Genomic DNA, 25,936 nt, shown 5'->3' with positions numbered 1-25,936 from the left:
TATTTGTTATCTAGCTAGCTCTTCAGATATATCTTCTGAAACTGTATCTATTATTCTTCCTTTTCTGGGATTTCAGTAATACATATGTTATACTATTTGATATTGACACACATCTCTTGGGTATGCTGTTCTGGCTTTTTTTCCTTTCTTGCTGTTTTTCCTCCTACTTTTTCAGTTTGGTTAACTTTTATTGACCTATTTCCTCTTAAATAATTCTCTCTTGAGCTGTGTTGAGTCAACTGATGAATCCATAGATGAAGTTTACAATTTACCTTATTTTCTCCTTGTGTCACTTGTGCATTTGATGGCACAGCTAGGAAACCTTTGCCTAGGTCAACATCAGAAACAATATTTTCCGTTAAGAGTTTTATAGTGTTAAATATACATTTATGTCTATAATCCAATTTGGCCATTTCATTAGTTTGACTAAAATTACAGCCATGTGTTTTGTTATAAGCTTCATATGCTCCCTGGTAACATTTTTTTTCTGAGATTGTTTCTTCTCTGTTTGTTTTGTTGCTCCTTTCCAGCTTTTATAGTGTAGTGTCTTGTTCCTTTTTGTTATTATCACCAAGGCAAATTCTTGCTAAATAAGCTTTTTGCAGAATATTCATGTGCATATATAAGCAACACATCAGAATTTAATTTCAAGTGTATATGAGTTTGTAGACTTGACTTCTCATCAGTTCATCATGATCAAGGCTGCAGGGTTGTTTATTCAATTCTTCCACTCACAAAACTGACTTATACTGTAAAAACTGCATCTGCATCTTATTATTTGTTTAGGTACCATTTTTCTACCTCTTCAGATTTGTGTTGAAAGTGGTCCAGAAAGTCACTGGTGCTAGACTATAAACCCTGAGCCTATTGTTGGCAATGAAGGCTGTCTTTTTGTATCAATATTTGATACTTAATATGAAGAAGTATGTCCTCCCAGACTTTGGTGAAATCTACAGGCTAGCTATAGGCAGTCACTCTTTGATTCTTTTGATACCTGTTTGACATTAACTGCACTTACTCATTTTGTGATATCAACAGACATCTTCTAGCTTCATTGAAGATCAAGTTTGTGTTCTGTCTTGATTATTTGAGGTGATTTATGAAAAGAGCATGAAGAGATACTAGACTTCTTCACTGTGTTAAAAAACTTCCCATCTATTGAAGCTCCATGAATGGCATAGTAGGTTACTATCTGCATGAGGAGTTGGCAAACTATGGCCATTGTTTAGCCTATTGTGATAAATAAAGTTTTACTGAAATGGGGACAAGAATGCTGGTCTTCTCCTATGTATTAAGTTTCCTTATAATCTTTTCTTTCTATTTCATCTGGTTAAATTGCCATTTCAACCTGTATACATCATTTGTGGTCTTAAATTAGGGAAACAGCATCTTTTTTTTTTTCTTTTTTGACAGGCAGAGTGGATAGTGAGAGAGAGAGACAGAGAGGGAAACAGCATCTTCTTGTGGTTATATTTGGTATTCCAAGATTTTTGCTCTTAATTTCCTCTAGAATATATAGTAAATTACTTTCAGAGATAGGTACTTCCTTTGAGTGTTGTAACTTTTGCTCCCTTCTTGTTCCTTGGTATTTTTATAGGTTGATCTTGTAGTTTTCTCTTACCCTCAAACAGGGTACAAACTTATACTGATCAAGGTTTGTTAAAGCAGAAAGGATGAGTGGCTTGCTTTTAGCCTAAATATCTATTCACTTAGTGGATGTTGAATTCCATTCTCAACAGCTGGAAGAAAAGTTAAAATTAACTAATCCCAGCTCCATTTCTAGCTTCTACTGGGTCTTTATCTCTCTTCTCCTATGATGGCTTCTTTCCTCTTTCTTTCTTTTATTGTCTTGTAGGCTTATGATCAGATGAATTCTCTCCAAGTTATTTTGATAGGGACTAGTTCCAACAGCTTACAGAATTAAATGGCTCACTGAAAGCTTAATTAGATCACAGAGGCGGGAAGTTAGTCTAAATATATGCAGTGCTGACCAAGTAAAAACTTGGCCTGATGTCTTATTTCCTGTGTCAGGAATTGGAAGAGGAGATTATCAGCTGAGGTAAATTATAATTTTTCTCATTTTCTGTGTATCTGTGATTATATTCCCTTGCTTTTTTCAAATTTAGTACATGTGAAATGTCTTAATTTTTATTTCATTATCTGTTTTATGGATTTTTTTTTTGTTGAAGAACCAATTGCTCTTTAAACACATGGATTAAGGTTTGTGAATCAATTATAATGTTTTAATTTATTTTTAATAACATGTAATGCAAGAAAATAATCTAATTACAAAAATTCAAGCAATGTTAAGATTAAGACCCTTTTGATCTCCATTCTCAATACCAGGTCCCTCTCAGAGTTGGTTGTCTGTCCTTGCAGACCTGTTTACTGAGGTTCATTTCCCCCTTTCTTGCCCAGTTACTTTCTAACTCAGAAATTTGAAGGAAATATTTTGGTCATGGTTTCAGTTATAACAGTGGAATTTTTTGAGTCAAAAACATTATGTAAATTATCATTTCTGTTTCAATCCTGGTCTACCCTCACCCAACTTGATTTTATACCAGCAAAATATGCTTCAAATATCACTAAATTAGGCTCCTAATCCCCAAATGTATGATATAGTCATGTCTCTGTTTTTAGTGAAATCACATTAGTATGACTGTAGATGTTGTTTACTGTGGAATCCAATAGTATTAAATCACAATTTTGCATAACTTAGCTAACCAGAATTTCTGTCTCCCTGTTCTTCTTGTAATGTATTCCCTTTAGTTGTCCTCACTTTTCAAGAGTTCCATCACATAATTTATTAATTTTGCTTAGAAATGGACCTCCTAGAGTCATGCATCTTCCTGCTCTAGTCTGGGCTGGCTCTTTTTAGACCTGAGGCTCATTTATCAACTTCACCTTCCCTCAGGACAGGTACCTGGTTCCTGGATACCATGTATTATTCTTTTTTTGATACACTCCTTTATTTTGGTGGTAATTACTGTGATTACTTTTTGAGAGTGGCTGGATTAGAGGTAGATTTCCTGTGTCCTTGTATATTAGGAAATGCTTTTATTCTTCTTTCCCACTTGATTGATAATTTAACTGCACATATAATGTAATGTGCAGTGATTCCAAAGTGTATTTGACCATAGAAATCTTTTCTTTGGACATCTCATTATTTCACAGGACTCTACGGAATATAATTTTGGGAAAGCCTTCCATTTGAGGGAAAGCTGGATGGGATTAAGGTCTTGCCTGCAAAGATTGTGCTAGTATGTCATGGAGCAATAACACCTAGCCTATATAAAAACTTTCCTGAATTAAGTCAATGTCATCATCAGAGTTGTGTATGAAGTCTCAAGACCTTCCACTATTGTATGTGTTAATTATATTTCTCCATCAATATCCCAATATCCCAATAACTGCTCACTTTTAATCATGGTCCTTTTTTTGTGGTCACAAATAGGCATAGCATAATGGCAAGCAATGCAAAAACCACTTTCACCACCATTGTTAAATGTTATATGTGTCAGGGATTTAAATTGATAACTTGTTAGTGTTTTTTATTTATCTTGGAATGAGGGAGAAACTCTAACACAGGACCTGCTCAGAACCTGGGCTATGAGTAATCAAAGCTTTTTTTCTTTCTCATTTTCAGGTCTGTGGGTTATAGGATGCCACAACTCAGACTTTCGGAACAGGGGCATGACAGCTTTACTAAAGGTTTCTACTTGTGACAGGAACATTGGTGATTATTATGAGGACATATATGAAGATATGCCAATACACTTGTTGAATGAAAACAATGGCATTGAACCCAGAAGTTTCTCTCAGAATTCAAGGCACGCTAGAACTCGGCAAAAGCAATTCACAGCCACCACAATTCCAGAAAATGACATGGAGAACATTGACTCTCCACTTGGAGAGAGAATGCAGATGGCTAAAGTACAAAGTGTCTCTTCTAGTGATTTGCTGATGCTCCTGGGACAGAGTCCTACTCCACATGGATTAGCATTATCAGATCTCCAAGAATCTACATATGAAGCTGTTTCTGATGATAATTCACCTGGAGCAACAGACAATAATGAAGACTTATATAAAGTGGCACACCTCACACCAGAGCTCCATTACAGTGGGGGCATAATATTTACACCTGAACCAGGACTCAAATTAAGATTAAATGAGAATTTGGAGATAACCACACCAGTAGAGTTTAATGAACTTGATCTAAAAGATTCTAGTTCATCACATAACCTAATGACTCCACCAACAATTCCATCAGACAACTTAGCAGGAACTGAAAAGTCAGGTTCCTTAGGATCCCCAAATATGCCAGTTCATGTTGATAGTCAATTAGGCACCGCTATATTGGATAAAAAACTCTCCATCGTTATTGATTCTGGTATACCTCTGAATTTGAATGAAAGAAATAATAATCCCATGTTATTAGAGGTAGATTTAATGAACAATCAAGAAAGTTCACTGGGGAAAAATATATCAATGGACAGTGATAAGTTATTTAAAGAGAAAAGAGTTCATGAATCTGCTTCATTGACCAAAGATAATGCTCCCTTCAAAGTTCCTATCTCTTTGTTAAAGACAAACAAGTTATCTCATAACTCAACAACTACTAAAGAGACCCACACTGATGGCCCAACATTATTTATTGAGAATAGTACATCAGTCTGGCAAAATATTATATTAGAAAATGATACTGAGTTTCAAGAAGTGACATCTTTGATTTATGATGAAATGCTTATGAGTAAAAATACTACAGCTTTGAGGCTAAATCATGAGTTAAATAAAAATACTTCATCAGAAGATGTGAAAATGGTCCATCAAAAAAAAGAAGGTCTTGTGACTCCAGATGCAGAAAATCCAGATATGTCATTCTTCAAGATACTGTTATTGCCAGACTCACCAAATTGGTTTAAGAGGACCTATGGAAAGAACTCTCTGAACTCTGCTCAGGGGCCTGGTCCAAAGAAATTAATATCCTTAGGATCAGGAAAATCTGTGAAAGATGAGAATTTCTTATCTGAGAAAAATAAAGTAGCAGTGGGAGAGGATGCATTTACAAAAGACACAGGACTCAAAGAGATGATTCTTCCAAGCAACGGGAGTATGTTTGTTACTAACTTGACTAATGTCTGGGAAAATGATACCCACAATCAAGAAAAGAATTTTCAGGAAGAGGTAGAAAAGAAGGAAGAATTAGTCCAAGAGAATGTAGTTATGCCTCAGGTGTATACAATGAATGGCACCAAGAATTTTCTGAAAAAACTTTTCTTGGTGAGCACTAGTCAAAACATAGGTCTAGATGACACCAGGCCATTAAATGATTCAGTAAATAGAGCAGATATTCAGATCACTCACTTTTCAAAAAGAAAGGAAGAAGAGGAAGATAACTTGAAAGGCTTGGGAAATCAAACAAAGCAAATGGTAGATAAATATTCAAGCACCACAAGAATGTCTCCTAATTTAAGTCAGCACAATGCTATCAATGAACGTGGTAAGCAAGCTTTGAAACAATTTACACACTCACTAGAAGAAATAGAAATTGAAAGGGGAATAAGTGTGGATGATACCTCAACCCAACAGTCCAAAAACACAAAATATTTGACCCAAAGTGCCCTCACACAGATGAACTGCAATGAAAAGAAAAAGGTTGTTACTCAATCTCCTACATCGGATGGCCCATTGAGGAGTCATAACATCATCCACATGAATGGTTCTGTGTTACCCACTGCAAATCTATCAGTATTTCCATCTATTAGACCTACAGATCTGACCAAGATCCCATCCCAGAATAACTCGCCTCATCTTCTAACACCAGCCTATAATTATAAATTTATGGAGAGAAGTCCTGGAGTCCAAAAAAACAATCATTTATTACAAGACGCCAAAAAAAATAACCTTTCATTAGCCATCTTACCCTTAGAGGTGGTCAGAGATCAAGAAAAGGTTGGCTCCCTGGGAACAAGTGCCACAAACTCAGTCATGTACAAGAAATTTGATAACGTGGTACTCTTGAAACCAGGCTTGCCTGAAGCATCTAGCAATGTTGAGTTGCTTCCTAAAGTTCCCATTCATCAGGAAGACCTTTTCTCTGAAGTAACTAGTAATGGGTCTCCTGATCACCTAGATCTAGTGGAAGAGAGCCTTCAGAAAACACAGGGAGCTGTTAAATGGAATAAAGTAAACAGACCTGGAAAAGTACTCTTTCTGAAAGAGGCAGCAGAAAACCCTGAAAAGACTCCCTCCAAGCTGATGATGCCTCTTGTTTGGGACAACCAATATGTTACTCAGACACCAAAAAAAGAGTGTAAATCCCAAGAGAAGTCACCTAAAAACACAGATTTTAAGACAAAGGACAGCATTTTGTCCCTGACTCCTTGCGAAAACAATTATGCAATAGAAACAATGAATGAGGGACAAGATAGGCTCCCAAGAGAAGCCAGCTGGGCAAAGCAAGGAGGAACTGGAAGTTTGTGCTCTCAAAACCCATCAGATTTGATACACCAAGAAAGGAAAATAACCCTTACTACCATTCAATCACAGCAAGAAGAAATTTACTATGATGATACCATCTCATCTGAAATAAAGAGGGAAGATTTTGACATTTATGGTGAGGATGAAATCCAGGGTCCCCGCAGCTTTCAAAAGAGAACACGACACTATTTTATTGCTGCAGTGGAGCGGCTTTGGGATTATGGAATGAGTACATCCCCCCATGCTCTAAGAAACAGGTATGAGTCCATTGGTTATTTTTCTTTTTACTTAATAGGTGCTAAAATGGTAGGAAAGGCAGTACCAATCTGCAGCAATGAAACTCCAGTGAACACTGAAACCATGTAGCAAAATCTAGATGAAGCTAAGAAGTAAATGGGAAGTTAGGTGATGACAACAACAACGAAAATTAGAGTATGGTAAATAAATATGGCATGAAAGACCTACTCTGGTGCTATGGATAGGAGAGGGGTTTTCAAGAGGTTTTCAAGAGGGTGGAAGAGTCAGGATCAAGAAGAGGCAGTGGAGAGTAGGAAGAATGTCAATAGGATTGATATATGAGTTGCAAGGGAAATCGCTGAGGCCTCAGAGAGAAAGGTAGGAAAATGTGTGATTAAAGAATTGTTTTTCAAGGTACTGGGGATCCAGAGGGCAAAGTGGGAGGATTTGATTTTTAAAGGAGCAGAGGCAGATTGGGCAGGGGAGAGATAGTGCAGCTAAATTTGGAAGATAAACACATGGACATTTAGTTGACAAATACTTATGGAACACCTACTATATGCCAGAAATTTCTGTAGACATTGGATTGCAGCCAGTAAGAACTTACATTCTATTGGGGATAGCAAGAAATAATAAATTAGTATAAAAATAAATGAGGGACTCTCAATGGTACTATTGAGAAGTAGAATAGACTTATATGGTAGAAAGAGACTTGGGTGTTACTTCACCTGTGGTGATCACAGAAATCTTCTTTGTGAAGTTAAGACTTAAAGGATGATAAAGAGGTCAGCTGATGAAGGTCTAAGAGAAGATGTTTCCAGATAGGGACAGAAAATGCAAAAGCCCTGAGAATGGGACAAGTTTAGCATGTTTGAGGAACAAAAAATGACAAGCACAAAGGGAGTACAGTGAAGGATTCAGGGAGACAAGGTAATAGAGATGAGCAGCAATCAGATAAAAATGTCCTAGAGGAAGAGTAGAGCTGCCTTAATCATTTGTCACTTTCTCACTTTGCTTTCTACCTGAAGTGAGTCCCTATTGCTACACAAAAACCATAGAATATTATAGTCCACTGAACTTCCCCCTCTTCTTGATCTCTATTTTACATTTTCTGATTTTTCCTTAAATCTCTAACACTTTTCAGCCATTCTCCAACACCCATTCACAGCTGATTCTGTGTAACAACCTCCACAGTCCTTCTGGTACCATATTTACTGACATTTGTTCCTATATACTTTGCCTTCACACTCAAGACAATAAATACACTGTGTTCCTAAATAAAGCCAATCTCTACAGTTTTGCACTTGGTGCCATCCCTTCTTCCCTCATTAAAAAAAAAGTAGATCCTAAAATTCCCCCTCTACTCTCCTACACCATTCATTTCTCATTCTCCATTATATCAATTTCATCATTATCAACTGTGCTATTATGTCTCCCATTATCTTTACAGAAAATGTCTTAAAATAATTGTCCCTATTTCCTGCCTTTGTTTATTTCCCTTTTATTCTCCCTTTAACTCACTACGAAGTAACTTTCATCTCCATTATTCCACACAAGCTACTCTATTCTTTTTTAAAATTTTATTTAAGTTATATAAGTTTTATGTAATACACACATACACACACACACACACACAGATTTAGGAACACCCCACCCACACTCCAACCCTTCTTCCTCCTTCTTCCCTCTCACATTCCCACTCTTAATTTTTACAAAGATAAATTTTCAGTTTACTTAATGATCGTATAGTTAACCCACACTAAGTAAAAGAGTTAAACAAATAGTATGAAGGGAAAAAAAAACACTGCTCCTCTATTCTTGATACATGTTTTCACATCGCTTTTCTGATGCCATTTTCCCTTCATTTTTCTACTAAATTAATTTATAATCTTCCTCTTCTTCATCTCCCTGATTCTTCTTCATCTTCCTGATCTTTAAATACCAGAGTACTCCAACTTATCCTCTATTTACATTCATCCCTGTCATGATATTGTCTAGCATTATAGTTTTAAGCACTGTATATATGCAGACAAATCCCAGTTATATGAGTATATGTCTATCTCAAATCTGTTCCATGCATTTGAAATTTACATATCAGCTCTCTATCTTAACATGTACAAAGTTAGAGCCCAATTTCTGACTTCTCCCTCAAAACTGCTGCTTGCCCAGTCTTCTCCATGGAACTTAATGACCATGCCTTCATTTCAGTTACCCAGATCCCAAACTGACATTATTTGTAACTCCCCTTTTTCTCTCACGGTTACATCCATCAGAAGAAATTGCTGGCAATAATAGAGAGAAAGAGAGAGAGAGAGAGAGAGAGAGAGAGAGAGAGAGAGAGAGAAAGGGAGAAAGGGAGAAAGGGAGAAAGGGAAGAAAGGGAGAAAAGAAGGAAAGAAGGAAAGAAGGAAAGGAGGAAAGGAGGGAGGGAGGGAAGGAGGGAAGGAGGGAAGTGAAATAACTAGAATTGGGGCAAGTGTTCAGCCTATTGCTTATGATACCCATGTCCCACATCAGACTGAGTTTTGGGTTCCTGGCTTCAGCCTGGCCCAAGACTGGCTGTTGTAGGCACTTGGGAAGTAAATCAGCAGGTGGAAGATCTTTCTCTGTCTCTTTGCCTTTCAAAAATAAATAAATAAACAAATAAATAAATAAAATGAAGGCCAATTGTTAAATTTAAAAAATGCTGCAAAAATTTTGAAATTCAAATATACTCTTTTAAAATTTTCATTAATATAGAGAGAACAGATTTCATGTATTTCATAGGTACATTTCTAAGAAAAAACCTTACTTCCCTCCTTCCCTCTCTTCCTCCCTCAATCCCCTTCCTTCCTACATTTCCTTAATTTTTACAAAAGCATAATTTCAATTTACTTTATAATCACAGTCTTAATGCATCACTAACAATAATATTCAACAAATAAAAAGTAGACCACTGGCCGGCGCCGCGGCTCACTAGGCTAATCCTCCGCCTAGCGGCGCCGGCACACCGGGTTCTAGTCCCGGTCGGGGTGCCGGATTCTGTCCCGGTTGCCCCTCTTCCAGGCCAGCTCTCTGCTGTGGCCAGGGAGTGCAGTGGAGGATGACCCAAGTGCTTGGGCCCTGCATCCCATGGGAGACCAGGAGAAGCACCTGGCTCCTGCCATCGGATCAGCGTGGTGCGCTGGCTGCAGCGCGCTGGCTGCCGTGGCCATTGGAGGGTGAACCAATGGCAAAGGAAGACCTTTCTCTCTGTCTCTCTCTCTCACTGTCCACTCTGCCTGTCAAAAAAAAAAAAAAGTAGACCACTGTTCCACAGGTGTATAGACAAGAGTTAAAACAATAAACAAATCATTAAGATGTCTATATCATTCCTATACATTTTGTGTATTCTATATTAATTACCACACATCAGAGAAAACATATGCTATTTGTCATTTGGGGACTGGCTTATCTCACTAAGCATAATGGTTTCCAGTTGCATCCATTTTGTTGCAAAAGACAAGATTTCATTCTTCTTTATGGCTAATACTTCATAGTGTATATATACTGCATTTTCTTTATCCAATTATTCGATGGTGGATATCTGGGTTGATTCCATATCTTAGCTACTGTGAATTGAGCTGCTATAAACATCATGGTACAGATCACTCTTTCATATGCTGATTTCATTTTGTTTGGGTAAATTCCCTGGAGTTGGATGGCTGGGTCATATGGTAGGTCTATTTTCAGATTGCTGAGGAATCTACATACTGTCTTCCACAATGGCTGTACTAGTTTATGTTCTGACCATAGACTTTCTAAGCATGCATTTTCCGTGAATGTTTTTAAGACCCTTCAGATGCATTGATTTAAAATTTTTTTTTACCAAAACTTGGTTTTTTACCAAAAACTTAATACTTTTAATCCAATTTCTCTGTGAGCCTATTGAAGTACCCTTGTACAGAGGCTTAATTTATGACAAAGGTATCACAGAACAATAGTTTTCAATAGAAGGTTCTAGGAACTCTTGGAATCATGTGGAAAAAATATTAAACTGAATTCCTTAGTCACATCATGCACAAAAATCCACTAACATTGGGTTGCAAGTATAAAAGTGAAAGATAAAACCATAAAGGCTTTAAGAAGAAAGAGAATATCTAACTTCAGGGTAAGGGAAGACATTAAGATATGAAAAGCACTTAATGTGAAGGACTTTTGATAAATTTCTTTTTTTAAAGATTTATTTATTAATTTGAAAGCCAGAGTTACACAGAGAGGGAGAGGGAGAAGGAGAGGAAGAGGGAGAGAGAGGGGGGAGGTCTTCCATCTGTTGGTTCACTCCCCAGATGGCTGCAATGGCCGAAGCTGCACCTATCCGAAGCCAGGAGCCAGGAGCTGCTTTTGAGTCTTCTATGTGGGTACAGTGGCCCAAGCACTTGGGCCATCTTCTACTGCTTTCCCAGGCCATAGGAGAGAGCTGGATCCCAGAGCAGCTGATACTCAAACCAGTGCCCATATGGGATGCCGCCACTGCAGGCAGTGGCTTTACCTGCTACGCCACAGCGCCGGCCCCTGATAAATTTCATTACATTAAATTGTGAACTTATGCTCCATCAAAAGATAACATAAAGAGAATGAAAAGATTAGCAACGGAGGGGAGATGTTTGCAACACACAAGGCAAAGGATCTATACTAAGATTATATAGAGCTGGACGTGTATTGAGGCACAGCAGGTTAAACTGACCCTTGCTACACAGTCATCCCTTATCAGAGTACCAGTTCAAGTCCAGGCTGCTCAGCTTCTGATGCAGCTTCCTGCTAGAGCACCTGGGAAAGCAGAGGGAGATGACTCAAGTACTTAGGCCCCTGCTACCCATGTAGGAGACTCGTCTAGACCCAGCTGTTACAGGCATTTGGGGTGTGAACCACTGGAGAGAAGATATTTCTCTCTCTCTATCTTTCTCTATCTCTCTGTCCCCATCTTTCCCTCCCCCTCCTCTCCCTGTCACTCTGCCTTTCAAACAAATAAATAAATAGATATATAAATAATTTTTGAAAGATTATGTACTCTGTTAATTCAATAACAAAAAAGCAAACTAATAAGAAATTAGTAGAAAAGATTAAGTTTATTTTGGTACGAAACAGTTTGTAAATCAATATGTCTCCATTAATCAGAGAAATGCAAAATAAAATCACAATGAGACATTACTATTCCACCACAAAAATTGCAAAAAAATGCAAAAATGTAGTCAATACTAAGTATTTGTGAAGATTTTAAGCAAATGGAACTCTTAGGCATTGCTGATTAACAAGTAAAATGGTGCAGCTGCTTTGGAAAACATATGCATTCCACTCCTAAACATGGACCTAACAGAAATGTGTGTGTGTGTGTGTGTGAGTGTGTGTGTGCACGCAGATTTTTTCTTAACCAAAAGACATGTTCCAGAAAGCTCAAATTAGGACTGTTTGTAAACACCAAAAAATTAGATACAGCTCATATGTCCGTGATTATTGGGATATATTCATATAATGGAATACTATTAAACAATAGGAATGAACAAGCTATAGCTGCAGACAACATAGACAGATCTCACAACTATAATACTGGTTGACAGAAGCAAGAAATGAAATATATACTTCCACAATATGTTTATATTTACATCAAAAACAGTAAAAACTGAACTGTGTTCTTTAAGGTTAAGTGTATAAGCTGAAAAATTATGAAGAAAAGCAAAGAAATACTTATCATCAATGTAAGATTGGTGGTTACCTTTAGTAGGGAAGTGAAGGCTGTGATTGAAAGGGACAGAAAGTGATTCTTTAGGGTTGCTGGAAATGTTCTTAATCATGGTACTCTGCATTTTTTTACCCAGAACATTTATGTTTTATGCAATTTGTTATTTTAATTCACATGTTTAAGTTATTTTTAAGTAAAGAAAAGAGGTCCCCAATGGAATGAAGCTGGAAATTAACAATATAAGAAACTCTAAAAAATATAAAAGCACATGGAAACCAAACAACATGCTCCTGAATGAACAGTGGGTCATAGAAAAAATCAAAATGGAAATAAAAAACTATTTGAAAAGAATGAAAATTATAATACAATATATCAAAATGTACAGGATACAGCAAAAAGCAGTGTTAATAGAAAAGTTAACAGCAATTAATGCCTACATCAATAAATTTGAAAGGTATCAAATAAATGATCTAACAATTCACTTAAGGACTCAGAAAAAAACATGATCAAACCCAAAATTAGTTGGAGGAAAGAAATAATAAAAATTAGAGAACAAAACAAATTTAAAAACATACAAAAGATCAGAGAAATGAAGAGCTGAGTTTTTGAGAAAATCAACAAAATTAACACACCATTGGCCCAACTAACCAAAAAAGAGGGAGAAGATCCAAATCAATATAATTAGAGATGAAAAAGGAGACGTTACACCTGGTACCACAGAAATAAGAAGAATCATCAGGAATTATTATAAACAGCTATATGCCAAAAATTGGAAAATGTAGAAGAAAATGATAAATTTCTAGACACATATAATTGGCCAAAATTGAGCCATGAAGACATAGAAAACCTGAATAGACCAATAACCAAGATGGAGATTGAATCAGTGATAAAGACACACCCAAAAAAGAAAAGCCCAGGACCAGATGGCTTCAAGGCTGAATTCTACCAATCTTTTAAAGAACTAATCCAAGGACAGGGGCCAAGATGGCAGTATAGCAGCAGGACATTCCAAGTTGTGCAGGGAAAAATGGATAGTTAGTGAGCAGAGGGGATGCAAGCTGCTGGCAGAATCACAAGAAGGAGGGAAAGGTGGTGGACATGCAGCAAAGGAGTGGAAGAGGGGCCAAATGAGGAGATTGATGCTGCTCCCCTCCCCCAGCAAACCAGGTGAGAGGTTGCAAGTCCATGGAGCTGTGGACAGCAGCAGGTGGGGAAGTTTGGCGAATGGCATTTGAAGCTCCAAGCAGGAAAAAGGAGAAATTGTAGGGGAACAGGCAGAGAGGTTGGGCATGCCATGGTTCTTCTGTGTCTCCCCCTCTCCCTGTAGCTGGACCTACACCCAGGGGTGAAATGCCATATTGATTGTTTACATTTTCAAGTGTAAGCAGGGGGCCACCACGTCTGCCTCTCATGCACACACCCATCAATTGCAGGGGCCACCTCACAACATACCCACCCAGGAACAAGGATCATGGCATTTCAGAGTGATTTCCTCCCCACCACTCAAGCTGTACAACAAGGAATTGTCCTAAACAGTAAATCCTGAGCTCATTTCATGTGCTAGTGAGAAGCGGGCCTGGCCCCAGTAGGTGGGGCTTAGTGCCCCAAAGCCCTGGTACCCGCCTTCATCATGATCCAGAAGTAAACAGAGCTCCAGGAGGTGAGGCTGTGTGCTTCCACTTGCAACACAGAGACACATAGCAGCTCATAGCAAAGGGAAATAAATTTAAAAATAAAATCAACAGGAAATGCCAAAGAACAAAGGAAAAATCCTAAATAAAAATAAGGAAGACTTTATAAATTCTCCAGTGGAGCAATACAAATCCTCAATAATGAAGGCTGAAGAAGAGATAGAGGATATGCCAGAAAAGGAATTCAGAAAATTAATAGATTACATAGAAGCAATCAGAAAGAAATTCATGATCTAAATGAAAAGTGCTCCCAAGAAATTGAAGCCAGAATGAAATACTGGAAATGAAAAATTCAGTAGACTAAATAGAAAAATGCAGTGGGAAGTCTTAGCAATTAAATAGATGAGACAGAAGAAAGAACATCAGAACTAGAAGACAAACTTACAGAAATAATACAGTCAGGCCAAATACAAGAAGAATTTAGAAAATTAAAAATCACGGTTGAAGAGTTACAAGATTCTATCAAATGACCAAACTTACGGATCCTAGGAAGTCCAAAAGGTGTGGAAAGACAGAGGGATTGGAAGACCTTCTTAATGAAATAATATAGAACTTCCACAATTTGGAGAGACACCCAAGTAGAATAAATACACAGAACTCCCACTAGACACACCAGAAAAGAACTTCATCACTACACGTAGTACAAAAATCACATCAGTGAAACACAAAGAGCAGATCTTACAATGTGCACAAGAGAAACAACAAATCACATTCAGAGGAAACCCAATTAGATTCATCTCAGACTTCTCATCTCAAACCCTACAGGCAAGGAGACAATGGTGAGACATAGTCCAAGTCCTAAGAGAAAAAAAAAACTGTCAACCCAGAATACTGTACCCTGTAAAACTTTCATTTATGAATGAAGGAGAAATAAAGATCTTCCACAACAAGCAGAAATTGAAAGAATTTGTAAGTATTTGCCCATGCCTACAAAAGAGACACAAGGATGTGCTACACAGAGAAACACAGAAACAGAAACATCACAACAAAAGAAGATGAATGCAGAAAATGACCCAGCAAAGGTACAAATGAAATCCAAAATACATAAACAGGACTATTTAAGGAAACATGGCAGGGCAAAGATGGCATTTAATAATAGTCATACTGAATTCAAATGATCTCAACTCCCCAGCTGAAATACACACTGGCTGAATGTATTAAAAAATAAAACCCATCTATTTGCTGCCTACAAGAAACACATCTTACCAACAAAGACACATGCAGACTGAAAGTGAAAGGATGGAAAAAGATTATCCATGCTAACAGAAACCAAAAAAGAGCTAGTGTGGTCATCCTAATATCAGACAAAATAGACTTTAACACAAAAACTAATAAAAGAGACAAAGAAGGACACTATATAATGATTAAAGGATCAATTCAACAGGAAGATGTGACTATTATAAATGTGTATCCACCTAATTACAGGGCACCTGGCTATTTAAAAGAATTGTTAGGGACTTAAAGGGAGATATAGACTCAAATACAATAGTAATTGGGGACTTATACCCCACTTTCAACAAGGGACAGATCAACCAGACAGAAAATCAACAAGGAAACAACAGAGCTAATTGACAGCACAGACCAAATAGACCTGGCAGATAACTACAGAGCCTACCACCTTACAGCCACAGAGTACACATTTTTTCTCCAGGGCATGGAATGTTCTCTAGGATTGACCATATGCTAGGCCATAAAGTGAGTCTCAGCAAATTAAAAAAAAATGAAAATCATACCATGCATCATCTCAGTCCACAATACAATGAAGCTGGAAATCAACAACTCAAAAATCTCTACATCATATGCAAACATGTGGAGAATGAACAACATGTTTCTGAATGAACAATGTGTCATAGAAGAAATCAAAAGAGAAATAAAAAAATTTCTAGAAAAAAATGAAGATGGTAATACAATATACCAAAATTTGTTGGATACAGCAAAAGCAGTGCTAAGAGGAATGTTTATAGCAATTGGTGCCTACATCAAGAAACTGGAAAGGCACCAAATTAAATGAACTACCTATGCACTTCAAGAATCTAGAAAAACAACAGCAAACTAAACCCCAAACTAGATGAATAAAAGAAATAATCAACATTAGAGAAGAAATAAGTACAGTTGAAACAAAATAATTATAAAAGATCAGCAAAATGAAGAGCTGGTTTTAAAAAAAAAACTAAAAATAATTTAAACACCATTGACCTAACTGACCAAAAAAAAAGAAGAGAGAGGACCAAAATCAATACAATTAGAAAAGACAAAGGAAATGTAACAACAGACACCACAGAAATAAAAAAGAATCATCAGAAATTACAACAAAGAGCTATATGCCAACACATTGGGAAACCTAGAAGAAATTAACAAATTCCTGGACACATACAACCTACATAAATTGAGCCATGAAGACACAGAAAACCTAAACAGACCAATAACCAAGACAGAAATTGAATCAGTAATAAAGACCTTCCCAACAAAGAAAAGCCCAGGACCAGATGGCTTCATTACTGAATTCTAACAGACATTTAAAGAACAACTAACTCTAATTCTTCTCAAGCTGTTCAAAACAATTGAAAGGGAGAGAATCCTCCCAAATTCTTTCTATGAGGCCAGCATCATCTTAATTCCTAAACCAGAAAAAAGATACAACAGAGAAAGAGAACTACAGGCCAATTTCCTGATAAACATAGGTGCAAAAATCCTCAATAAAGTACTAGCCAATGAAATCCAATAACACATCAGGAAGATCATTCACCCAGACCTAGTGGGGTTTCTCCCTGATGTGCAGGGATGTCTGAACATTCATACATCAATCAATGTGATACATCACACTAACAAGCGGAGAAAAAAAACATTTAATTATTTCAGTAGATGTAGAGGAAGCATTTGATAAAATACAATACCCTTTCAAGATGAAAACTCTAAGCAAACACAATCAAGGCAATTTATGACAAACCCACAGCCAGTGTCCTATTGAATGGGGAAAAGCTGGAAATATACCCACTGAGATCCAGAATAAGACAAGAATGCCCCCTGTCACCATTTATTTTCAATATAGTCCTGGAAGTTTTAGCCTGAGCCATTATGCAAGAAAAAAGAAATCAAAGGGATACAAATTGGGAAGCAGGAATTCAAATTATCCCTATTTGCAGACAACATGATTCATTATATAGGGGATCCAAAAGACTCCAATAAGAGGCTATTGAATCACATAGAAGGGGTTGGTAAAGTAGCAACATATAAAGTCAATACACAAAAATCAACAGCCTTTGTATACACAGGCAATGCCATGGCTGAGAAAGAACTTCTAATATAAATCATATTCATAATAGCTATAAAAAATCAAATATCTTGGAATAAATTTAACCAAGGATGTCAAAGATTTCTGCAATGAGAATTACAAAACATTAAAGAAAGAAATAGAAGATACAAAAAATGGAAAAACCTCCCACATTCATGGATTGAAAGAATAAATATTATCAAAATGTCCATTCTTCTGAAAGGAATTTACAGATTAAATGCGATACCAACCAAATACCAAAGACATTCTTCTTAGAATTAGAAAAAAGTGATACTGAAATTCATATGGAGGCACAGGAGACCTCAAATAAAAAAGTAATCTTACACAACAAAAACAAAGGTAGAGGCATCACAATACAAGATTTCAAGATATACTGTTAGGCAGCTTTAATCAAAACAGCCTGGTACTGGTACAAAAACAGATGTTAGACCAATGGAACAGAATAGATGCCCCAGAAATCAATCCAAACATCTACAACCAACTTATATCTGATCAAGGATCTAAAACCAATTCCTGGAGCAAGGACAGTCTCTTCAACAAATGGTGCTGGGAAAACTGGATTTCCACATGCAGAAGTATGAAGCAAGACCCCTAACTTACACCTTACACAAAAAGCCACTAAACATGGATTAAAGATCTAAATCTATGACCTGACACCATGAAATTAATTGAAAACTTTGGGGAAACCCTGCAAGACATTGGCACAGGCAAAGAACTCCTGGAAAAGACCCCAGAGGCACAGGCAGTCAAAGCCAAAATAAACAAATGGGATTACCTCAAATTGAGAAGCTTATGTACAGCAAAAGAAACAGGAAAGTGAAGAGGCAACCAACAGAATGGGAGAAATTATTTGCAAACTATGCAACTGATAAAGGATTAATAACCACAATCTACAAAGAGATCAAGAATCTCCACAACAACAAAACAAACAGCCCAGTTAAAAGATGGATAAAGGACTTAAACAGACATTTTTCAAAAAAGGGAAATCCAAATGGCCAACAGACACATGAAAAAATGTTCATGTTCGCATGAGAATCAAAACCATAGTGAGGTTTCACCTCACTCCAGTTAGAATGGCCCTCATACAGAAATCAACAAACTTTAAATACTGGAGAAGATGTGGGGGGAAAGGTACTCTAATCCATTCTGATTTGAATGTAAACTGGTAAAGCCACTATGGAAGACATTATGGAGATACCTCAAAATCTGAATATAGTTCTACCATATGACCCAGCCATCCCACTCTTCAGAATTTAGTCAAGGGAAGTGAAATCAGTAAACAAAAGAGCTATCTGCACCTTTATGTTTATTGCAGCTCAATTCACAATAGCTAAGACATGGAGTCAACCTAAATATCCATCAACCAAAGACTGGATAAAGAAATGGGATATGTACAATATGGAATACTACACAGCATTAAAAAAATGAAATTGGTCATTCGCAAAAAAAAATGGATTTGGAAAAATTTATACTTAGTGAAATAATCCAGTCCCAAAGGGACATATACTATATGTTTTTCCTGATCCATGAGAACTAATAGCACACCGAAAATGAATGCTGTAGAAGTGAAACTGACACTTTAAGGAACAATGATTTAAATGGCTCTTGTCTTCACTGTCATGGAACAGGTTTTGTTAAATTTTTAAAAATATTTTATTTTTTTATTTTCTCTTCTTCATACTATATGTTGAACTCTCTGCTTAAGATAGTTAATCATATGTATATAAAGTCAATTGAAAATAGATTTCAGTAAAAAAAAAAAACAAGAGGGGAAATAAGAGAGGGAGGAGGAACTTTGTAACTGTAAAGCTGTAAAATGCCATCTTAATTTTTTAAACATTTATTTATTTATGAATGTCAGAGTAACACAGAAAAAAAGGAGAGACAGAGAGAGAGAGAGAGAGGTCTTCCATCCACTGGTTCACTTCTCAGTTGGCCGCAACAGCCCGAGCTGTGCTGATCTGAATCCAGGAGCCAGGAGCTTCTTTCGGGTCTCCCATATGGGTTCAGGGGCCCAAGGCTTTGGGCCATCTTCTACTGCTTTCCCAGGCCATAGAAGAGCTGGATAGGAAGTGGAGCCGCTGGGTCTTGAACCGGCACCCATATGGGATGCTGTCACTGCAGGTGATGACTTTACCGCTATGCCACTACACTGGCCCCACATCTTAATTGTTAAAGTGATCATATTAAGTGTTAAAATGGACATATAGATAGGATTAAGTATTAAGGGATCACATAAATAGTATGAAGTGCCTGGTAATAATAATAGACAGAATTACAAAGGAGGGAATGTCCAACATGGGAAGCAGTCCACACACCAGACTCATAGAATGACAATCACTTTAAATAACACTCTGACCTCAGAATTAGCCCTTAAGGCATTTGGATGTGGCTGAAAAGCCCATGAGAGCAATTCAGGCATGGAAAGCCAAGACACTGTGACAAAAATTATTATACATAAAGGATCTTTGTGAGTGAAACTCCAGTGGAAAGAAGGGGCCATCAAAGAAGGATGTGCTTTTCTCTGTAGGGAGGAGAGGACTTGCACTTTAATTATGACCTTGTCGAAATACTGACAGTTTGTGGTCACAAAAGTTTTCCATAGCCTTGACAGCTCATGGCCAGAGCCTTGGGTGATCACTGACATTATAAATAAGGATGTTAATTGTTAAATTAACAACAGAAGTCACTGTGCACTTATTCCCCATGTAGGACCTCTGTCCTTAATGAGTTGTCCACTACAATTAACTGTAAAACTTGTTCTCAAACAGTACTTTTTACATTGTGTGTGTATGTGGGGGGTGCAAACTGTTGAAATCTTTACTTAGTATAGAGTTGGTCTTCTGTATATAAAGTTAATTAAAATAAATCTTAATGAAGAATGGGATGGGAGCGGGAATAGTCGGTGGGATAGGAGTGGGGGTGGGAGGGTGGGGGAACTACTATAGTCTTAAAGTTGTACCTTTGAAATTTGCATTCATTAAATAAAATCTTTTAAAAAAAAGTTCACTAGAGGGACAGCCATCATGCCTGTGACATTAGCATCCCATAACAGCACTGGTTTGAGTCCCAGGAACTCCACTTCCAATTCAGCTCTCTGCTAATGAGCCTGGGAAGGAAGCAGAGAATGGTCAATACTTAGGCACTTGCTACCCACGTGGGAGACCTGGATGAAGCTCCATGACCCTGGGTTCAGCCTGGACCAGCCCCAGCTGCAACGGGAGTGAACTCGCAGATGGAATATCCCTGTAACTCTGTATTTCAAATAAATAAAAAAGGACTAATCCAAATTCTTCTCAAACTATTCAAAACAATTGAAAGAGAGGGAATCCCCTCAAACGCCTTTCATGAGGCCAGCATCACCTTAATTCCAAAACCAGAAAGATACAAGAGAGAACTACAGATCAATATCCCTGAGGAACATACACACAAAAATCCACAATGAACTACTAGCTAATTGAACCCAACAACACATCAAAATATCATCCACCTGGACAAAGTGGGATTTATCCCAGGGACGCAGGGATGGTTCAATATATGCAGAAAAATAAATGTGATACATCACATTAACAAACTGAGCAATAAAACAATATAACTGGGGGCAGCACTGTGTTGTAGCAGGTAATGCCACCGCCTGCAGTGTCAGCATCCCATATGGGTGTTGGTTAGAGTACCAGCTGCTCCTCTTCCAATCCAGCTCTCTGCTATGGCCTGCGAAATCAGTAGCAGATGGTCCAAGTCCTTGGGCCCCTGCACCCATGTTGGAGACCTGGAGGAAGCTCCTGGCTCCTGGTTTTGGATCAGCCCAATTTCGGCCATTGTGGCCATCTGGGGAGTGAACCAGAGGATGGAAGATCTCTATCTCTCTCTGCCTTTGCCTCTCTGTAGCTCTGCCTTTCAAATAAATAAATAAATAAATAAATAAATAAAACTATATGATTAACTCAATAGATCAGATAAAGCATTTGATAAAATACAATATTCTTTCATGATAAAATCCTTAAGCAAATTGGGTTAGAAGGAACATTCTTCAACACAATCGAGTCAATATATGACAAAGCAATGGCCAGCATCATATTGAATGGGCAAAAGATGGAAGAATTTCCACTAAGATCCAGAACCAGGCAAGGATGCCCACTTTCACAATTGCTATTCAATATTGTCCTGGAAGTTTTAGCCAGAGTCATTAGGCAAGAAAAAGAAATCAAAGGGATACCAATTGGAAAGAAGGAAGTCAAATTATCCCTGTTTGCTCACGATATGATTCTATACATAGGGGAACCAAAAGACTCCACTAAGACTATTAGAACTGGTAAGCATATTTGACAAAGTTGCAGGATATAAAATCAATGCACAAAAAGCCAATAGCATTCATAGACACTAACAATGCCATGGTTGAGAGAGAACTTGTAAGATTAGTACCATTCACAATAGCTAACAAAAAGATTAAATACCTTGGGGTAAATTTATCCAAGAATGTTAAAGATCTCAACAATGAAAATTACAAACCATCAAGGATAGAAGTACAAGATGATGCAAAAATGGAAAGTTCTTCCATAGTCATGGATTGGAAGAATTAATGTCATCAAAATGTCCATACTACCCAAAGCTATTTGCAGATTCAATGCAATCCCAATAAAAATACCAGGAACATTTTTTCATATCTAGGAAAAAAGGTCCTAAAATTCATATGGAAACACAAGAGACCCCAAATAGCTAAAGCAATCTGTATAAAAACAAAGTCAGAGGATTCACAATAACAGACCTTAAGACATACTGTGGGGCTGTTTTAATTAAAACAACCTGGTACTGGCACAAAGGTAGACATGTGGACTAACGGAACAGAATAAAAATTCCAGAAATTGGAGCTGGCATTGTTGCAAAATGGGTTAAGCCATCACCTGTGATGCTGCCATCCTGTATACACACTGGTTGGACTCCCTCTCCACTTCTGATCCAGCTCCCTGCTAAAGTGCCTGGGAGAGCAGAGGAAGATGTCTCAAGTGATTTGGCTTCTGCCACCTACATGGGAGACTTGGAAGAAGCTCCTGGGTCCTGGCTCCAGCATAGCCCAGCCCTGGCTCTTGTGGCCATTTGGAGAGTGAACCAATAAATGGAAGAACTCTAACTCTCTCTCAACTCTCTCTCTCTCTCTCTCTCTCTTTCTCTTTTTCTCTTTCTCTTTTTCTCTTTCTCTTTCTCTTTCTCTTTCTCTCTCTGCCTAAACTAATAAACCTATCTACAATCTACAACGAACTAATCTTTGACAATGGAGCTAAAATCATTCCATGGAAATAGCACAGCCTCTTCAACAAATGGTGTTGGGAAAGTTGGGTCTCCACATGCAGAAATATGAAACAAGATCCCTACCTTACACCCTATACAAAAACAAACTCATAGTGGATCAAGGATCTAAACCTAAGACCTTAAACTATCAAATTACTAGAGGAAAACAGAATAAATGCTGAAAGATAACAATAGGCAAAGATTTCTTGGAAAAATATCCCAAAAGCACAAGCAATAAAAGTAAAAATAGACAAATGGAATTACATCAAGCTAAGAAACTTCTGTACAGAAAAGAAAACACTGAATCAAGTGAAAATGCAACCAACAGAATGGGAGAAAATATTTGCAAACTATGCAAAGCATTAATATCCAGAATATATAAGGAACTCAAGAATCTCAACAACAACAAAACAAACAATCCAGTCAGGAAATAGGCTGAAGTCATTAATAAGCATTTTTCCCAAAAGATGAAATACAAATGTTTGACAAACACATGAAAAGGTGCTCAGGATCACTAGCCAACCAGGAAATACAAATAAAAAATACAATGTTTCACCTCACTCCAGTTAGAATAGCTCTCACACAGAAATCAAAATACAATAAATGCTGGCAAGGATGTGGGGAAAAAGGTACACTAATACACACTGTTGGTTGGAATGCAAACTAATACAACCGTTGTGGAAGACAGTTTGGGTATTCCTTAGAAATCTGAAAATAGATCTATCATAAGACCCAGCAATCCCACTCTTGGGAATATACCCAAACAAAATGAAATCAGCATATGAAAGAGTTGTCTGTACCCCCATGTTTATTACAGCACATTTCACAATAGCTAAGACATGGAATCAATCCAAATGTCCATCAACTGATAGCTGGATAAAGAAAATGTGGTATATATACACTATAGAATACTACTCAGCCATAAAGAAGAATGAAATCCTGATATTTGCAACAAAATGGATGCAACTAGAGAGCATTATGCTCAGTGAAACAAGCCAGTCCCAAAAAGATAAATATGTTTTTTTCTGATATGTAATAACTGATATATAGAATATAAAAACAACAAAAAAACTATGCCTTAGAATATATGAGTGAAATTGACATGTTGGTATTTGATTATTGTTTCTAGTCCTTGTCGATATTCTTGTAGAATACTAGTCTTTCTACTTTTTATTTGTTGAACTCTTTCATTAGTGGAGCATTACGCCCGTGATTATAAAGTAAATTTACAAATATATTATTGCAAATATTTAAAAAGAAAAAATAAAAGAAGGAGAGGGAGGGAGGGGGGAAGACAAGTATCATTATGTTCTTACAAATTATATCTATGAAGTACTTGAAAATCTGTTCTCTTTACATTAATAAAAATAAATAAAAAAAAGAGGTCCAAAGACTAGATCCTGGGAATCGCATATTTAGAATATGTTTCTAAACTCTATATTAATCTAACATTCATCAAATATTCTCAGCTTCTGAGAATACATAAATGAACAAAACACACAAAATCAAATTCTCCTGCTTTCATGAAACTTACATAACTAGTAAACCCTGGAGTGACTATTTCAGGAAGGATGGAAAGGTTAACTCTACAAAATTCTGCTTAGATTTCTATTAAAATGAGAACATAAAAAATGACAATTAGCTTTAATAAACCCCTTGTGTTACCTGGATACCATCTAAATTTAGATGATATTCATCTGGACCTCTTTTGTGAACTCTTGACCTCTGCCTATTTCTCACTTTGATTCTCAAAGATGTCCCATATGTCCAAAAGCATTTACCTTAACCTACTCCTGTAGGGCTCTCTATCTCAGTGAACTGCATCACCATCTACTCATTTGCCCAACCCAGAAACACGAAAGTTACTTTTAATCTCTTTCTACTTTCTGCCCCATTACACTTACAATCCATCATCAATTCTATTAAATGCACCTAAAATACAAGGAAGGCAAGGATATGAGGCATTTATATGCATTTGGTCCATCAAGATTCTGCTTTTCCTCTGCTTCTTCTCCAGTGTTCAGTTCAAGAAGGTGGTTTTCCAGGAATTTACTGATGGCTCATTCACTCAGCCCTTATATCGTGGAGAACTAAATGAACACTTAGGAATCTTGGGGCCATATATAAGAGCAGAAGTTGAAGATAATATTGTGGTAAGTTAAGGATAATAGAATTAAAGGAAAATGTAGCATATTTATTTTATTTCTGGTTATAAATAATGTATTCTTACATTTGAAAAATAAAAAAATATAGAAAAATAAACTCTTAGTTTTCATTTTGGTGTATATCCTTTTTCCTAGGTATTTTCTTACTATGTATTAAAATTGATAACATTCATTGTCTTCTTGGTTTTCACAAAATACTATGTTATAAACATTGCTTATATCATTCAAAACACTTCCTATGTATTTTTTTAAAGACTTATTTATCTTACTTGAAAGAGTTACACAGAGAGAGGAGAGGCAGAGAGAGAGAGAGAGAGAGAGAGAGAGAGAGAGGTCTTCCATCCACTGGTTCACTCCCCAATCAGCTGGAACTGCACCCATCTGAAGCCAGGAGCCAGGAGCTTCTTCCGGGTCTCCATGCAGGTGCAGGGGCCCAAGGACTTGGGCCATCCTTTACTGCTTTCCCAGGCCACAGCAGAGAGCTGGGTCAAAAGTTCAGCAGCCGGGACTTGAACTGGCGCCCATATGGGATGCTGACACGGCAGTTGGCAGCCCCACCCGCTACACCACAGAGCCGGTCCCCTCCTATGTATTTCTAAATGGCTGCATAATTATATGAATTTTTGGAACCATGGTTTACTTAACCATTTACTTTGAATAATAGTTTAGACAATTTTTTTTTCATTTAAGAAATAAAGCTTTGATCACAACCCTTTTCCTAGGATAAAATACTAGGAATGCAGTGTTTCAAGTTTTTCTCTTAATCTGTCAATATCCTTTGTATATTTGTCTCTTTGGGGGGATACCTTTCTAATTAGTTATATAGCTTCATATAGTAGAAATTAACCATTGATAATTTTAGTGAAAAGTATTTTTCCAGGTTTATTATCTTTTGAGTTTATATATGATGGTTTTTGAAATACAATGGGTTTGAATTCTTAATTAGTAATCTATCAATCTTTCCTTTTTACTTTGGAAGTGTTTTTAAGTGCTTCAGAGTTTCTCTTTTACAACTTTGAGTTCATGACTTAAATTTAGAATTCAAAAGTTCCTCAGGGGCCCAGCATTGTGACACAGCTAGTTAGGC

At 37.1% G+C, this 25,936-nt stretch overlaps 1 protein-coding gene across 7 annotated transcripts in view; it reads left to right on the top strand.

The window, feature by feature from the left end:
* Positions 1-25,936, top strand: part of F8 (coagulation factor VIII) — a 151,594-nt gene that overhangs the window by 64,980 nt on the left and 60,678 nt on the right. For all 7 annotated transcript variants that reach the window (XR_016227546.1, XR_001792396.4, XR_016227545.1 and 4 more), the window contains 2 exon segments: positions 3,647-6,737; positions 24,702-24,837. Coding sequence is in view for 4 of the 7 variants with exons in the window: in XM_070066324.2 (XP_069922425.1) it covers positions 3,647-6,737; positions 24,702-24,837 (3,227 nt within the window). In the remaining 3 variants the exon portion in view is untranslated.

The sequence above is a fragment of the Oryctolagus cuniculus genome, chromosome X, assembly GCF_051225735.1.
Source record: "Oryctolagus cuniculus isolate XC-2025 breed Fujian yellow rabbit chromosome X, ASM5122573v1, whole genome shotgun sequence".
Taxonomy (NCBI): domain Eukaryota; kingdom Metazoa; phylum Chordata; class Mammalia; order Lagomorpha; family Leporidae; genus Oryctolagus; species Oryctolagus cuniculus.
This window is presented reverse-complemented; position numbering and strand designations above follow the sequence as displayed.